Source organism: Castor canadensis, chromosome 6 (genome assembly GCF_047511655.1).
Source record: "Castor canadensis chromosome 6, mCasCan1.hap1v2, whole genome shotgun sequence".
Classification (NCBI taxonomy): Eukaryota; Metazoa; Chordata; class Mammalia; order Rodentia; family Castoridae; genus Castor; species Castor canadensis.
Genome location: NC_133391.1, coordinates 16,606,054 through 16,623,477, shown reverse-complemented (window position 1 = coordinate 16,623,477; position 17,424 = coordinate 16,606,054). Strand labels below are relative to the sequence as shown.

At 46.3% G+C, this 17,424-nt stretch overlaps 1 protein-coding gene across 2 annotated transcripts in view; it reads left to right on the top strand.

The window, feature by feature from the left end:
- The window catches only part of LOC109685928 (S-adenosyl-L-methionine-dependent tRNA 4-demethylwyosine synthase TYW1-like), a 198,827-nt gene extending 181,667 nt beyond the window's left edge, over positions 1-17,160 (top strand). For both annotated transcript variants that reach the window (XM_074075772.1, XM_074075774.1), the window contains 2 exons: positions 3,797-3,964; positions 15,968-17,160. In XM_074075772.1, the coding sequence (XP_073931873.1) occupies positions 3,797-3,964; positions 15,968-16,189 (390 nt within the window). In that variant the 3' untranslated portion in view covers positions 16,190-17,160. The remainder of the gene's footprint in view (positions 1-3,796; positions 3,965-15,967) is intronic.
- The last annotated feature ends 264 nt before the right edge of the window (positions 17,161-17,424 follow it).

Here is a 17,424-nt window from a genome sequence, read left to right as displayed (position 1 = left end):
AGTCCAGGCCTTAGCCTTCCTCCTGAAGAGGCAAGGCTGCCAACTGTTCATCTGTGTCCAGTGCCTGGCTGTGTTTCGCAGCTTCAAATCGTTAAAGAGAAGAAAAGTCCTGAAGAATATGAGTGAGACTCCAGCAGAAGAGCTCCGGAGCTGACTACCATAGAAGAACAGGGACTTGATCTTTGCTCATGCAGTTACATTGGTTGGGGGCCCAGAGAGGAACCAGGCACAGCCCTGCTACCTACAAGCTCAACATCAGACATATTATCGCACCACTATCTGGAAACACAGCTGCATAGGCTGTGATGCCATCAGATGGGGCTGGGGTCCCTGGACCAGGCCCAGCTCTCGAGACACTCAGGCGTGTGGGCAAAGGCCAGGGCTCACCCCATTGGCTATAGAAGAAGGTGGGAAAGGCCTCCAGTGCCACGGTGACAGCTGGACTGGTTTGCCTGGAGCTGTTGAAGCACTTCTAGATTAAAGAAGTGATGTGTTTTGGGAATATCACTGAGAAAATATTCATGAAGTCAGTATTTCTTCCTTCACCAAACCAGGAACAAAAATAGTATTAGGAATTTGTTACGTCCAGTCAGTCGAAGATCAAATGGTCAAATTGTAAGATACTGCTCTGCCCACAGACCATGAACCCTCAGGAGACTTTCCCAGCAGTCAGTGACAGAGAAGCTGTGGGTCCCACCTCCTGAAGCAGGTGACCAGTAGAAACCATGGTGTGATGGCCAGGGTGTGCTTTTCCACAGACCTGACGGGGTGTAACAGGTCCCGAGCTGCGAGAGCTCTCCTTGGTTCTACTTGTCCCTCCTCAGCCTGCAGATTCTGGAGTGAGTGACTTTGCATTTTAAATTCACATAGCATTCCTGTGCTGTCCTGAGGTCGTTTTTCACAAGTTGGAGGGAGGACCTGCTGCTGGTGATAAATGGGCCAAGGGGTGGGAGTCACGGTGAAGGAGGTCTCAGTCACCATGTGAGGGAAATCCAAGTGTTTCTAGATAATTCAGTTGTGCTGAGGAATAAAGTCAGGGTGAAAGCCACCATGACTAGAGAGTTGGATGGGAAGTGCTTGAAGCAGAGAGCCCTGGATGGCGGCTATCAGGAGCCTAAACCCAGTGAGGCCAGGGTTCTGAGAGCAGCTCAAGTTTGAGTCACCTGGAGGCTCAGGCTGGGGTTGGCCCAGAGGTTCCTGCACCATGGACTTCAATGGGAACCTTTACGTGCAGGTGCTTCCTAAATCTCAACAAGCATGACAGGCTGTAGCGGCTGTGGCCGTGCTCTCATTCCACTCCCAACCAGATCTCCTGAGATGCTTTGCAGTGTATTATGCCGAGTAATAAAATATGAAGACATTTTCAGAAGCCTCATCATGAATATGGGATCTTCTCTGAAATCTTTGTGCCTTCTCCAGCTGCATTTTAAGTGAAAGAGTTACCTCTGGATTAGCTGCTGCATACATGTTGTTTGTGTAGTTCACGTTCTAGAAGCAGTATTTAAACTAGGTCAAGTGTGTTTATGGCCTATCAACAAATCACTTTCCTGGTTTGTTTTGTTTTTGCATTTTCAGCCATATTTTCTTTTCTTTCTTTTATTATTTTTACATTTACTTACATGTGTATACATTGTTTGTGCCACACACCCCTCCTTCCAGGCAGAACCTGTTCCGCTCTCTTGTTCTCTAATTTTGTCGAAGAGAAGACATAAGAGATAATAAGAAAGATATAGTGTTTTTGCTAGTTTGGTATAAAGATAGCTATGCAGAGAGATTTCTAGCTTTGCTTCCATGCACTTGCGTATTGCAATCCACTTTGGTTCGTCTCTAGCAGACCTCTTTGCTACTTCCTGGTCTCCTTCCCATCGTGGGCTCTGCCAGTTTAAGATTACTTGATTTGCTCCTCAACAGAGAGCACATCAACCACATTCAAGTTTTAGGTTTCCTTCCCTTTCCCTATGCCTCCTGTGCATGTTCTCCCCTTAGCGTGTGACCCATGTCCAATAATATTGCTGCGTTTGTTTGGGGTCTGTAATCCACATATGATTGAGAACATGTGATTTTTGGCCTTCTGAGCCTGGCTAACTTCACTTAAGATGATGTTCTCCAGTTCCATCCATTTACTTGCGAATGACAAAATTTCATTCTTCTTTGTGGCTGAGTAAAATTCCACTGGGGCTTGGACTCAGGGCCTACACCCTGAGCCACTCCACCAGCTCTGTTTTTGTGTTAGGTATTTTCGAGATTGGGTCTTGAGAACTGTTTACCTGGGCTGTCTTTGAACCTCAATCCTCCTGATCTCTGCCTCCTGAGTTCTTAGGATTATAGGTCTGAGCACTGGCACCTGGCTCGGCCATATTTTCTTAATAACATTTCAAACTATATTATTACTTTTTAAAAATCATCCAGAACTCACATCCAGTTTAATTAATTCTGTGAATCAGTGGGCAATTAGAGAAGACTTTCTTGTCTGTTAGAATCTAACTAGGCAAGGATAGTTTCTATCACCAGGGCCACCTCAGCGTCAGGCACAACTCAGCCTCTCAGCAGTGGAGCCTCTGTCAACTCCAGCCTGGCCACCTGCAGGGCCAGGGTGCTCTGCAGTACTCATCTGTGAGCTTTCTTCCTCCTCTTCCTCTTTCTTCTAAATGTTTCCATTTAATGCCACTCTGCCTCTTCTAGTCTGTGTGGTGTGTATATCTATGTATATGTGTGTGGGGGTGCACATATCACAGGGAAAGTGTTTCTAGAACATTCAAACCATTTGTCAAGAAAAGTTTTATTTGGAGCTGTGTGTGGTGGGGCTCTCCTATAATCTCAGCTACTTGGTAGGCAGAGGCAGGAGAATGGTGAGTTTGAGGCCAGCCTGGGATACATAAGGCGATCCTGTCTCAAAAACAAAACAAAAGGGTCATGGGGGCATGGTTCAGGTGGTAGCAAGCATGAGGCTCTGGGTTCAATTCCCAATACCACAAAAAAAAAGTTTGATTTTGGGATTTTTTTTTTTTGGTAGTACTAGGGGTTGAACTCAGAGCCTTTCACTTGCCAGGCAGGTGCTCAATCACTTGACCCATACTTACAGCCTGCTGATTTGGGAATATTTGAAAAACCCAGAAAGTTATTATTAGAAAATTAATCATTTTTCATATGTAATTTACCAAGTAGAGCACTTAGCTTAGTTGTGAAACTTTTGGGTCTTGTATGTCTAGGCTGTTGGGTAGAGTTTCAGTTAGAAGCTAATGGAGATTACCGAAGCAGTATTTACCAGGCATTTCTGTATCGGCAAGACATACGTAGGTGTGTGTTAAGGTCTGCACGCATCTCCACAAGCGTATTTCTCTTCTGTCGTGGTCCTTTGTTTGTATTCAGGCTGCATCATAAAGCGATCTCCTTAGAGAATAATTTCAAAGGGATTCCCTTTACAGAAAAACGTGTTACAAACTGCGCCACTCTCCATCTCACTTGTGCTGCCACATGGAAGTGCACCTTCCGTGCGTCGGTTGGTTTTGTGGGTGTTTACTGTACCCCAACCAGTGGGGTGGGGCGTCCTTTAGAATTAACCTGCCTCGATGCACACGAATCTGACAGGACGATAGGCTGCCGACTGCAAGGTTTACAGCACCAGGCAACAGAGATGCCCAGCATCACCCTGTGACGGACCTGGGCTGGACCACTTGTCTGATCTCCCCAGATGTCCCCCTCTGTCACTTTCTTCACTTAAGCAGTGGGTGGGATCAGGTTGGCTCTGTGAGCTCAGTGAGGTCTGTGATCACCTGACTCTGCCGTGTCCCCACAGGGCGTCACCTACTGTGGAGAAAGCTCGGCCAGCAGCCTCACCATGGCCAATGTGCCCTGGCATGAGGAGGTGGTGCACTTTGTCAGCGAGCTGGTGGATCTGATCCCCGACTACGAAATTGCGTGTGAGCACGAACATTCTAATTGCCTCCTGATAGCTCACAGGAAGGTAAGGATGCCGTAGATATGCCTTCTACCCCCATGCTTCCCACGCTTACTTCTGTTCTCTTTATTACAGTGATCATCTGCTTGTCTGCTACCTTTCCTAAAACAAACATTAAGAAAAAGAAGGCCCTACAAGGAAAAAGAAAGCCCTAAATTTTGTTTCTTGGGTTCATAAACTCTTTTCTGTGTGAAATGGCTTCTTTTTTTTTAGTCCTCATCTAGACATCTTGAAGTGCTTTGTAATTTTTAGAAAGGTGTATGCTAAAAAAGCAAAAGCTAAACACCCTTGTAATGACCTCTAGTCGTTTCCCAAGATAACAGAGGAAGCAAAAATAGTAAACAGCCCCATGTGAGGTTCCAGCTGTCAGGAGAAATACTGAGGTGTTCATCAAGTTTCAGATGGCTTTGAATTTTGGCATGTGGAGAATGTGATTCGGGATTTCAGCATATGGTACCATTTCACGTTCCCCTTTACTGTGTCTGTTAGAACAAGGACCATCATCTGAGATCTTTTTAAGTAAAAATGCCTTGTGAAGAAAAAAATCCTTTTCTCGGTAAGTAGAAGGAAAAACCTTATTAGAACACCATTGTGAGTAACCATCATCCTCGTATCCTAGCTGACATAGTTAAAAAAAAAAGTAAGGCCCTGTCTGGGATTTGATTCAAACTCATGCAAGGTGGGGAGGTCTTGGCCCTGTGGTGGATCCCTGAGTGTTGTAGTGGGTGTCTAGAGGCTCAGAATACTGCTCTGCCTAGTTTCCTTTTCAAATTCTCCATTGAGGAAATCCTTTTGTAAAAGATGGATGTGAATGAACCTTAAAAACATAATTTCTAGGTGAAAATGCCAGCCACAAAAGGCCCAAGGATGTACTTTTCCAGGATAGGCAATCCACAGAGACAAGAAGTCCATTGGTGGTTGCCTGAGGTTGAGGAAGACCTGACTGGACTGGATGCTGGGGTCTGTGATTTCCATTTGGGACAATGAGTATGTTCTGGAACCATGGGGTGACAGGGTTGTACAGCCTATGGCTATATGAACAACCACTGATTGTACACTGTGAAAGTCTGGGTTTTATGGAGTGTGAGGTCTACTACAGTAAGATCAGATTAATACCAAAAAAGTAATCAAGGTCAAGCGTGAGCTATGTCTTCTCATACTCTATGCAAGTAGATCAGGCTCAATTTGAACGGGAGTGGTTCACTGCCTGCCTCACCTCCCAGTAACCGCAGCGACCTCTTGAACAACTTCTCAGGTTAACAGTGTTTAATATCTGAGGAGCACACAATTAAAATTCCACACACTCTCGCCTCAAGTAAACATGAGGTCAAAGCACCCTCATGCTTCGATTGCGGTTAGATTATGTATGTCTGACCCGTGGTCTCTCAGAGACTTGACCGTTCAGAAAGAATATGTTCTGGGAGCATCAAGGACAAAGAAACAAAGACTACCTGGCGTTTGAATGGCAAAGTCACTACAGAGAGAGTTACTGAGGAAATCTTAAGAAAGTAAGAGCAGGTGAGAGTCTGACATACAGCTTTGTCATTTGCTATGATGTTCAGTGGGTACTTGTGAGTGTCCACTGCTGCTCTGGTTACTGAGAATTCAAAGATGATTGAAAAATGGCCCTTTCCTTCAAGAATGGCTTAACGGAAAAACTCAAATGTCTAAAGAAATGCCCAGATGTATTATCTGAGCTGTGATGGAAGGACGGAATGGAGCATGGAGGGGGCATTCTTGGCTGTTTGACTAGATTTTAAATGGCAGCCAAGGAGAAGGGACGTTCAAACAGCAGACAATACAGGCACAGGTCCATGGAGAAGGGCAGAGACTGGGACATTTGGGAGAACCACGCATAGGTTGATATGGCTGGAGGTTGAGAGGAAGGTTGCAAGAAAAAGATGTAGGGGTGATGGTGCAGGAGCAAGATCACTGCCATCTCTTTCCTGTAGGGCAGGGGAGGCAGTGGAGACTTTTAAGTAGGCAAGTGACACAGTGAGATTTGCGTTTTAGAGGGATTCATTCAGTAGTCCTGAAAGGGATGATTGCAAAGTTATGACAGAGAAGCAGCTGAAATCTGCTCAGTAATGCAGCCATCTGAGGCTGAAATGACAAGTGCCTGATGCGATACAAACTTGAGAGCAGGGGCTTGGCCAAGTATTAAATGAAAGCAGGTAACACGAGAGCAAGTGTAAGCATGATCATGCCTGTTTGATCTGCTGAGATGAGACCACATGAACTTTTTGTCCATGCTGGCCTGGAACTGCAGTCTACTACAGTCCTGATCTCTGCCTCCCAAGTAGCTAGGACTACAGGTGTGCTGCACCACCTGCCCTGTAGTCCCTGAGGTTTACACAACATCCTGCTTCGTTTCCAAATATTTCTATCATCTCTCTTTGGTTTTCTCATTCGTTTTGTCTTTTCACAGAATCTGCTTGGTTTGATCTCTTTTCCTGACTTCAGTGGTGCTGGTCTCTGCTTTTCTTGTTATGCCCTCTGTCTATTTACTCGGGATTTCTTTGCTTTTTACTGTTTAAGAAGAGAGCTTATGTATGGACTTTTCCTGCCTTCACGCATAAGCACATAGTGCTATAAGTGTCCCTGACAGCTGTGCTTAGGGTCCCATGATTTCTGATCTATTTGTTTTCATTCTCATTCTGGTTTTCTCTCTAGACTTCCTCAGTGGCTAAGGGTTATTTAGCATGGCTGCACACCTCGGAGTCCGCACTCTGTTATCAGAAGGAGCAGTCAGCACTCGGAGCACAGACCTCCAATATGTGGGAGAAAGGGCTCTTTGCTGCCCACTGGCTCCCCCACCTTCATGCATGTTGTTCCAGAAAGTCGGGCTACAGGGCCTCAGGAGACTCCGAGTTCCAAAATAGCTGTGTCACTCAAGTTCTGGGTGGGAAAAGTATTCCTCAAGTTTACTGCTCCATCATCTTCCCAGGATCCTCTACTGTTACAATTAGTTGAATTCTGGTTAGTTCTGCTGTGGGAGGACTGGTGTAGATGCATCCGGATAAGTGCCACGTGCTTAGGTCACTTTTACTGCCTGTGTCCTTGTTCTTGGTGGATGTAGTTTCCTTTTTACTAAGTCTTCCCGCCACCCCTAAATCTGTATTTCACTTTCACTTTTCAATGATAGACTATCAAGATCGAGGCTCTCCCTGTAGCACTGTGAGGTCGTTATCTTGTTCTACATAACCTTTTCATTATCTCCAGCATCTTCCAGTGCCCACGACACAACCGGTGTCAGTCCTTATTCTGGAGTCTGCTGATGAGCGCAGTAACTGGTAACATTTATGAAGGTCACTACCACAGCATGCCCGCATTCATTCATCTAATCCTTATGACAGTTGCTATTTTTTTCTCATATTCCAAAGGAGGAAACTGAGGCTAACAGAATGCAAGTCTTGCCCAAGGAAAAATAGGGCATAGGGCATAGCACAGGTTGGAGACCGGGTGGGGGGGGGCGGGAGGCGTCCCTGGGCATGGGCAGGTTCTCTTCCCATTCAGACCCCCGATCATGGAAGCCCCCTCAGACAAAGGGACTCGTCATGCGTAAAGATGGCGAAGGAAGCACTGTGGCCCTGTCCCCTCTCTCAGTGAGAAGGTCTTTCTTACAGGGCTCCCCTAATGAAACCACCTGCCTGGGGATTTTCTTCCTCTGGCACTTGTGGAGCTTGGCTTATCCCAGGCTTGATTGCACCCAGAGACTACTTGTAGTGAAATGTCAGAAAGAAACAGGGCATTTTGGTGATACTGCTCAGAGGATCTAGCTCTACTGTGATGAAATCAGAGGTTAAGATGGAAGCTCCAAACTGGGTTTCGAGATGGGACCTTTGAAATCACACTAGGGTACATCTAGGGCTTAATCTTACTGTTGTAGCTTTGTCTGCCACATGAGCCTGTGACTGTGCGCGCCTTCACAGGCGCTCAGTGTCTGCGACCCCCGTCAGAGCTTCCTTCGCCAGGTCACGTCTCAGTAGTCCATGACCGCTTCTCCCCACACTGCCCCACACTCCTCTACTCTACCCAGGTCATCTGCACTTCTGAGTTATGAGGGTCTGCAGCCTCTAGCCAGTATGTCCCTGACTGATTCCTAGGTGTGACTATATCTGGAGGACCCCTCCAGACAATAATAACTGACTAATAACACACAAAGCTCTTCTTAAGAGGGCAAAAATGAACAGCTGGGTGTGGTTGTGCATACCTGTAATCACAGCATTTGGGAAATGGAGGTATGAGGATCAAAAGTTCAAGGCCAGCCTGGGCTGTCAGTACCTTGTCTCAAAAAAAAATGTAAAAATGAAAATATGCACAATTCTTTTAAAATTAATATTCCTTTTAGTTTTGTATTTTCATTTTGTGAACAGTGTGTGGACTTTGAAGTTGGTTGTGTAGTAAGGGATTTTTTTCTAAAGAAAGGACTGACTTTTGCCCCCAGCCGCTGGGAGGAGTCCTCAGCCTTGGACTGTCCTTCCTGCCTGTGTTCATCTGTGGCCCTGGGGCAGACCAGACAGTGTGCACCAGGCTGGTGGCTTTTGAATAGAAGCTGGGCCAGGAAGTATTGACTCAGCCTCTGCAGGGGCTAGAAACCAGATGACTGAGCTCAGGTGAACTTGAGTACTGTCACTCGGCACTGCTGGGAGAAGTGAGCCCTTGTGTGTCTTCATGGGGCAGGGGCCCCTGAAGTGGCATGTGTGGCGCTCTGCTGGCCTCCATCCTGCCTGCAGATGCCAGTCAGTGAGTTTAGCTCGTCAAATCTGAAGGATTCTTGGGGATCCCTGAATTTGTGCTTGGTAGCAGAGTGAGGTTTATTTGGGGAGACCCCTGAACTTTTCATGGGTATATGTTTTCAAGTCCTAGCTCCATCATTCCTTTTTTAAAATCTGCAGTGTAGGAGTCACTGTGCTTTATGGGGTGTCAGCATGGCTGACTGCAGTAAGTCTGTGAAGTATCCAAAATACCACGTTGTCCATACTGGGCTGTCAGTGAGCGCCGTGCCTGAAAGTTCCTGAGCAGCTGATTTTTAACAAGAACATTGCACCATCACGTGGAGCATATCTGTACAAAATACCTGCAGAGTTGTGAATAAATAGTTCTCGCTTTGCTTTCTTCAGCTCCTACAGGGATTTCCTGATTCTTTTAACTCTTGGATGTACAGAAATGCTTGAAGTCATGAAAGCCTTTTCAGTAGCTGCACAGCATTTGTAATGTAGACGCTGCAACAGCGTGGGGCAGAGAGCCTGGTTGAGACGGAATGGGAGTGAGTCATGTGGCGACAATGGAGAAGTCACAACAGACTGTGGTGTAAGTCAGTCCAGTACCTCCATAAGGGCAGCCTCCGATTGTCTGGCACGCTTGTTTTTAATTGTTACTTTGCCAGGATGGAAGCTGCGGGAGGCAAACAGAAGCAGGGAAGGCAGAGTGTGCAGCGGCCAGCTCGTCTGCATTTGCCTTGGAGAAACGTGGACATCTCTCGTGCTGTGCCCGTGAGGAGGCATAATTAATAGACTTCTCCTCATGTGCTCATTGTTTAGATTTTTTATTCTGAGAAAAGTTCAAGTATCCTAGAATTTGGAATATACGGATGATTTTCTGTACTTTTAGATAGATAAACAAAGGAGTTAATTTGGAAGTATTGTACACAAAAGGGCCAGAGGTTAAGAAATAAATCTGTCTGCACTCTCCCCAGAGCTGCTGGGTTATTGTTAGAGGGTCATTTTCCGGTTTGAAATGATGCCCGTGTAGTGTGGCGCATATAACCTCCATGAGCTCCCAGCACCCTTGAACTCGACCTTTGGCCTTTCTGCTTCCTCAGCACACCTTTACTTAGGTTCTTTAGACTTGGCTGTCATTTTAGAGACTCAGACATAGTCCCGGGTCCAGAATGGGACACTCGGAAGTGCTTGTCACCGCCGTGAGTGCCAGCCTCCTCCCTTGCTCTGTACTGTATCTTTTGGCTGAGGTGGGTAATAACACATTTTTCCTTTCTTGGATGAGTACAGTTACCAATATTTTACACTTGAGTCTTGTCAAAATCTTGCATGGGAAGTTTTAGCTCTGCACCCTGGCCAAATGCACACACACATCCTTTCCCCCTCAAATAGCAGCCACTTTCAGCTTTTCTGGGTGGCACTTTTGGTGTCTGGCTCCAGTTCTAAGTAGCGTATACCATCGTCCTCCCCCCCACCGTGTACTGTGGAAGACAAGAATAAACCCTCATCCCCCCTTTCCCGGCCTCCCTTCCCCCTGTTGGAATTAAAGACCCTCCAGTGCTGAAAACAGACACACAAGAGACAGAAAATCCTGACAAGGCAATTTTCTGTTTATCAAGCGGGTGCAAGCATGCGCTCAGTCCCGCTAAGGAACACGCAAGCACAAAGTAGCTCCTCCTCCTTATATCCTTGACGCAGTTGTACCTGCCCCTCACCCGGGATTTGTCCAGGTAGGAGGGTCACAATCTCCCTCACTTGGCTAAAAGGCTTGGGGATGGGTTAGCACATATGGTTGGCGGGCAATGGAGTCGTACAGGAATCCGGAAGAAGCAAGGACCCTTTAACCATGCAAGTCATTTAAGATGGCGACCTGAGGAATTTTTAAGTAATCTAAGAGGGTAACAAATACTTTGTTAGAAAAGATCATTTTCCTTACACCCTGGCCCCTAGCCTGCAGCATCATGACGAGGACTTCTGTGACTGCTGTTGGTTTCCAGCCCAACCTTCTGTTTCCGCGGAGTTAATTATTTTGTGGTTTCTTTGTCTAGATTCTGTGTTCTTCAGTCAGTGAGGCACAGACTCTCTCTTACCATCTGGTCTCCCAGACTTCCGTGAACTCACCTCTTTAAAGAAGTCTCTGAGAGGCCTTTCCTGACACCCGTCCTCCCGGACAGTTCCGTCTGTGTCTGGAGACTCCAGTGGGAGGCTGGAGCCACTGTCCCTCAGCCTCCAGTGCAGTGGCTCACAACTCACAAGGCACTCTGATGCTTTCAAATTCTTTTCTTTCTATTTTTTAAGACAGGTTCTTGCTTTTGGAACCCAGGCTGGCCTTGAACTTGTGATCCTCCTGCCTCAGTCTCCCGAGTGCTGAGATTATAGGCGTATACCACCATGCCTGGACTAGGCATGCCATTGTTTTTGTTCTTTTTCTCATGGTGCTGGGGTCAGAACCAGAGCCTTGCACAGGCCAGGCTCGTGTCTGTCACTGAGCTGCGCCCAGCCCAGGTGTGGTCGATCCTTTGCACTTGTGTGTTCTCCTAGTGACAGCCCAGCTCTCCGGTGTTTGAGAAGTCACTGTGCTGTGCTTGGTGTGTGTTTTTACCCATTGTGGACCCTGTAATCTGGAAACTCATGCCTTTCGCTTCCTAAAACTTTTCCAGAATTATTTTATTAAAGATTCTCTCCCTTCTAGTTTTTCTCCTTCTACAACTCCTAGAAAGAAAAAGATTAAATTTGCCTCCTGGGCTCATCCTTTAATCATCTTAAAATCTTTTTTCTCCTGTGTTCCTTGGTGGTTTTTAACTCTGTATTCTAAGAAATGGTCTTAATTTTGTTTTCTTAACTTTCTCATGAATCTTTCATTTATGTTCCCATTTTTTAATAAATCTAAAGTCGTTTTAATTCCCCAAGTGTTCTTTATGAGCACAGTATTTTGGCACTAGCTTACTTGGTGGTTGCAGAGCCGTTTTGTCTGTTTCACATTAGCCATTTGCCTGGCTGCCTGGTGGTCAGTGGTCAGCTTGCCTTTGAGAGGCGGGCTCTGGAACACACATGGAAGGCCCTGCCTATGCGGCCTTCACCCGTGGCCTTTCCAGACTTACCGTCTTCCTGTCAGCCCTCTTGTCATGGTAATGGGTTTGTACCTCTCTCAGCTTGTGAGGTCTGGAAGCAGGAAAGGGAAGGGAAGCCATTTCAGTGTGGCGGCCCTGTCCTCAGTTGTCCCTGTCACCTGTGACCACAGATGCTCTCTCGTTTGGACTTCCCAATGTTCTGTTGGCATGGCAGGCAGCGCTGGGCTGAGCTGGGCTGCGTTAGGGGTTGGGACCATGAGGCACCATCCTACCTATGTGCCTAGGCTAGGATTCCTAGGCTCCTGGACTGCTTCATCCTCCACTTCCAGGGCAGCTGTTTTCCTGATGTTTCTGAGTGCTGGCTTGGACTTTGGAGTTCTGTTTCCAGCTGGGATTTAGCTCTCTTGGATCTGAACCTCATCTTTTCAGTGTCTAAAAGGTTGGTACAGTTAGTTTTCTCTCCTAATGTCTGTGTTTTCCTAGGTCACATCATTTTGGGGGGAAGTGAAAGTAAACGCCTGTGTCTCACCAACCATCTTTTAAAGTACTTCTAAGTACTCTTTTAAAGTACTTCTAACAGCAAAGAACCTATGTTGTCAGTGTTCTGTGTAGTGCATTTTCCATGTGTGACAGATGGGAAATGATGAGAACCGGAGCTCCCACTGTTCTGACTGGCCCCTTCATCCACCAGGCCTTGTCTCACTTCGCTGGGTGCTTTCCAGATCACCCGGACCTTTCGATTGTGTTTGTAATTCTACATAGACCTCACTCCGCAGGGTGCATTTGAGGAACTCTTGACCCAGGATGACCTCAGGCATTGGGACTTAACCTGGTGGAGCTTTAGGATTTGGATTTCTGTTTACGCAGCTGCCATTCAACACGATTCGATTTGTGTGTCGGATCCTACTGGATTTTGTCCTTTTAACTCCTGCCTTCTGCAGGAGGCCCTTTCACTGCTTCTGAGCGCCTGCATTTATTCAGTATTTTTATTCTCGCATCATTCTGGCAGGCATTTGCCAACTCATTTGTGTCTTTCGGGTCTGATGGCTCAGCACTGATTTCACCTTCTGTTCTGGGCTGAGTGTGTATCACCCCTTCCCCCCACCCCCATTCCTATGGCAAGGTCCTAACCCCCCAGTGTGGCTGTACTTAGGATTTCTAAGGGGATAGTGAAGGTTAAATGAGGTCATAGGGGTGGGGCCCTGGTCTGCAAGCATTCGTGTCCTGGAAAGAGGCAGCAGAGAGCAGAGTAGTCTTCTGTTTCCCACACACGTGCACAAGCACAGAGCCCAGCACAGGACCCAACAGAAGGCATAAGGGATGCAGGAGGCAGCCATCTGCAAGTTGGAAAGAGGGGCCTTACCAGAACCGGTCAGCAGGAACCTTGTCTTGGACCTCCAGCTTCAGAGCTGAGAGAAAAACACATTTCAGTTGTTAGGCCACTGCATCCGTGGAATTTTGTGGTCCCAGCCTGGCTAATTGGTCACATGTTTTATGCCATTGTCTGCCTGGTGTCTGGTTTGTTTTCTTGGCTGTTGGGAATAAGAGCTGTCGCTAGTTGGACTTGAGCTTACAGAGGGCAGACCTGTGCAGCTGGTTTCTTCCTCCTTAAATCAGGGTGCAGTTTCACTCCCAGGGAACAGGTGGTGGAGTGGCTGGAATGGTGCAAGGCCGTGAGTTCAAACCCCAGTACTGCAAAGAGAGAGAGAGAGAGAGAAACCATCTCTTCTACTGCAGAAGTTTTCAAACAGGAAAACTTTCAAACAGGAACTAGGAAATCGGTTTACTGGTGTGCAGTCAGCAGGCTTCTTAAAACTGGCATTTATTGCATATGTTTGTTGTATTCCATTGTGTATGTGTGTATGTGTGCATACCAGATTGACCTGCAAAATTTATTTTTTACTATAAAGTTTGGCTAAAAAAAAAAAAAAAAGAAGAAAAGAAAATTCAGGTCTACTGTTCTAGTCCATACCATCCTTGATTCCCTCATTGGCCACCCACAGCAAGTGATGGCTGATGGAGGGGAGGGGAGGATGGCCAGGATGTTGTAGCTAAGGGTCCCTGGAGAGCTCAGCCTCCAAAGGGAAAGAAATGTGACAGAGGAGAATACGGTTGTCTGCTTCTCCCAGCAAGCAAGGGAGGGTGTGAAGCTTCTCCCTTCTTTCTCTGCACTCCAGGGTGCCTTGCGCGTAACCTCATTGCATGTGCTGTGTCGTTCGAAGATTAGCCTCTACATGCCCCAGCCTCAGCTGCCCCTTTCAGAAGGAGGGAACAGTAAAGGTCACCGTTGGCGTCATTTTACCCACATGCATGTTAACAAGCTGTCTACTCCTATGCCATCCGGGTCATCACTTTGTGTGGCACTGTGGGTAGTGAGTACACCATTAAGACAGTTCGTTTTCTTCTGTGGTGCCATGAGCAGGCGGAAGGACTTTGCTGGGAGGTGAGGAGGAAGGGAAGACCTGCATGTCCTAGGTGACAGCATCAGTGGAAGGTCGGATGAAACACACAGCTGGGTCACGGAGGGAGGAGGCTGCAGAGACTGTGACAGTGCACTGCGGTGGAGCAGGCTCAGGCTGGGAAAGGCTGTGGCCAAGCTGTGGTGTCTGAAGAGACTGGGGGAGGTGTCCCAGTAAATGCAGGGGCCCCAAGGCAGAAGTGTTGATGTGACAGGGAGCAGGCTGGAAGGCGTGCGAGGTCACACAGCTGGCAGTCAGACTTCCTGCTCCACATGGCGGGAATCTCTTATGCCGTGAGCATCACCTCTGGCATGTCACTCTGTAGAGGTTGGAAAAAGCCAACTGGGAATCAGGTCCAGCAGTTGGAAGACTTGCCATGTCCTCAAGTAAGGGCCTTGGGAGGGGTGAGGTCAGGCACTGGTGACCCACATGCTTGTGCAGGGGGAATCAGCTGATGGGGTCGGGCGTTGTTTGGATGAGGTCCCCAATGAAGCAACAGTGAGTTGCTTCAACAGAGATAGAGAACACTCAGCAGTCAGTCTTGGGAGAGAAAGTAATGGTCCTGGTAGAGAAAACGTCTCATTATTCATAGATAGACTAATTAAACGCTTACACTTATTTGGTGTTTCCTCTAGAAAGCTCTTAGCTATTGGATAGAAATCAGATGCCATTTAAATTTGGGTATTTTAACATGCTACATTTATGAAAATTCTAAACCAACTTTCAGTGTCTTTTTTCAGCTGTAACAGGAAATAACTTGGCTCATAATGAGGTTTTGTTATTGTTTTGAGTCAGGGTCCTGCTGTGCTTGGCTGTCCTCAACATGGAGATCTTCCTGCCTTAGCCTCCGGAATGCTGGGATTATAGGCGTGTGTACCACCTTGCTGGTCTGTGTTTTTTAAGACAGTGGTGTAACAGAAATACCTGTCTGTTTATAAGTCAGCTTTCAACATATTAGTTATACATTTACACAAACAAATGTCACACATGCTTTGAATAAAAGCCTTCACAGCTCAATTAGTATTTCCTTCAGAGCCTCCCCAGTCTTCTTTCTGTTCTCTTCATCCCCATCATTACTCCACAGTGACTTTTGAGAAGCAGTTTGTTTGAGAGAGTACAAATTGGATTATTCCTTTATTGAATTGAAATTCCTAACAAGACTCTCTACTAATGAGATATTGTATACATGTTAGACTAGAAAGGCCAGTTTGAGTCATTTAGTTAGCACTTCAGAATTAGAAGCCATTGATTAAAGCTTTCTAATAACTCAAGCAAAGTTGGGCAATAAAAAGGCTCCACGAGTGCCATTGACACAGCTGGCTGTGCACATAGGACAGCAAGCAGCAGCCGCAGGAAGCAGAGCAGCTTTGACCATGACCTCCTGGTGTGCCAGCATCCTGGCACTGCCAGCCACACTGCTTATGGTGGCTGAACTTCCAGTCCCAGGAACAGTCCGTGTTCGACCCTTGGGTCTTCCAGGCCTGTGTGGAACAGTCCCAGGGGACTCTTGCTTTGATGGGGACCATATTTTTCCATATTTACTTTAGTTTAGTTTTGGTGGTACTGGGGTCTGAACTCAGGACCTTGCACCTGTGAGGCAAGCACCCTACCACTTGAATCACGGTCCCAAACTCAGATGCCACATTTTGAACATGGAAGAATTTTTATATGATAGAAAAAATTTGTGATGTTTGGTATTTGCTTCATTTTTTCTGTGGATGGTGTTATTTCTGACTGGAGGACCTGTTTTCTTTCCAGTTTAAGATTGATGGTGAATGGTGGACGTGGATTGACTATGACCGCTTTCAGGCACTCATCCAGCGGTACGAGGACAGCGGCGGAGCAGAGACCTTCAGTGCACAGGATTATATGGCCAAAACTCCTCCCTGGGCAGTGTTTGGAGCCAACGAAAGAGGCTTTGATCCCAAGGACACAAGACATCAGAGAAAGCACAAATCAAGGGATATTTCTGGATGCTGAGCTTATCTGACCTCGGGATGCTGAAGGACAAAACCTGGATGGCGCACAAGTTCTTGGATGCCCATGACTTTTCCAAGGACAATTGATACAAGTTCCTTTTCACAGACTTGAGATGCAAGTCACTTAGCTGGGACTCAGAACCCGGGCCCTTTCCTGATTTTGTTTCTGAGGAAAATCATTGAAGGGAGCACAGTCCTTAAGCTATTGGAATTTAATAATTGTTGAATTATATTTTAGTAAGACTTCCTAAAATGCTATCCATGAGAGTGTCACGTTCAGGATGAACCCTGTGCCTCTTCCTCTTTCTGAGCTATTGGCTTTTTTTTTTTTTTTGTCAGGGTCTTGCTGTGTGGTGTAGCCTGGCCTCAAATGTGAGCTCCCCCTGCCTCTTACATGCTGGGATTACCAGTGTGCACCACCATGCCCAGCTTTCTGGGATTTTAATTTTTGAGCAGCTGCTTAGCATTGACTTGTACCACCCTGAGCTAAACATATCTGCAAGATGAGAACAGAACTCCATCCCTTTCTTACATTTTAAGATAGCACCTCTTGAAGGAACATGTCACAATTTAAAATATTTTTTAAAATGCAGCGTCAATCACTTTAAATTTTTGCTTCCTACCAACTTTTTATGAAGTTGTTAAGGATCTCAAACCATACTAGGTCTTATCCTGTTCCAGACAGATTACCATGGTGGGTAAGATGTGGGCTGGATCAGAGCAAAAGCTTTTTTTGTTCAGAAGTTGTTGCCACGTTGAGAAGTCAGCCTCTCAGTCCCCAGTGTCGAGGCCTTTCCTCAGCATACAGTGGTCAGTGTCCTCTTCTCTCCTGAAACCCTCACTGCTGTGCACAGTCTCTTTACATTTTTCTAATCAAAAACATCATACTCAATATATTTTTCAAGTTGCCCAAATTATTTCAAAGTTCTTTTATTCAAAAATAAAATTAATAAAATAGTCTTTTACAGAAAAGACCCAGAGTACAAATATGCTTTCACATGCTAAGTTCAAAGATGCTTCTCGTCCTGTAGCTGTCAAGTCAGCACTGTCAGCCAGGGGTGTCCTCACGCGTCACTATCTCTAGTGCCCTCTGTTCTGTGTTGAGTGAAAATAGTGGACAGTGTAATCTATCCAGAGACAGTATAGCAATAGATAATGTAATCTACCTCCCCACTTAATGGAAAACTTGGCACCATGATTACTTGTAAATGGGAGTGTCAAAATGCTTCTCTCTGT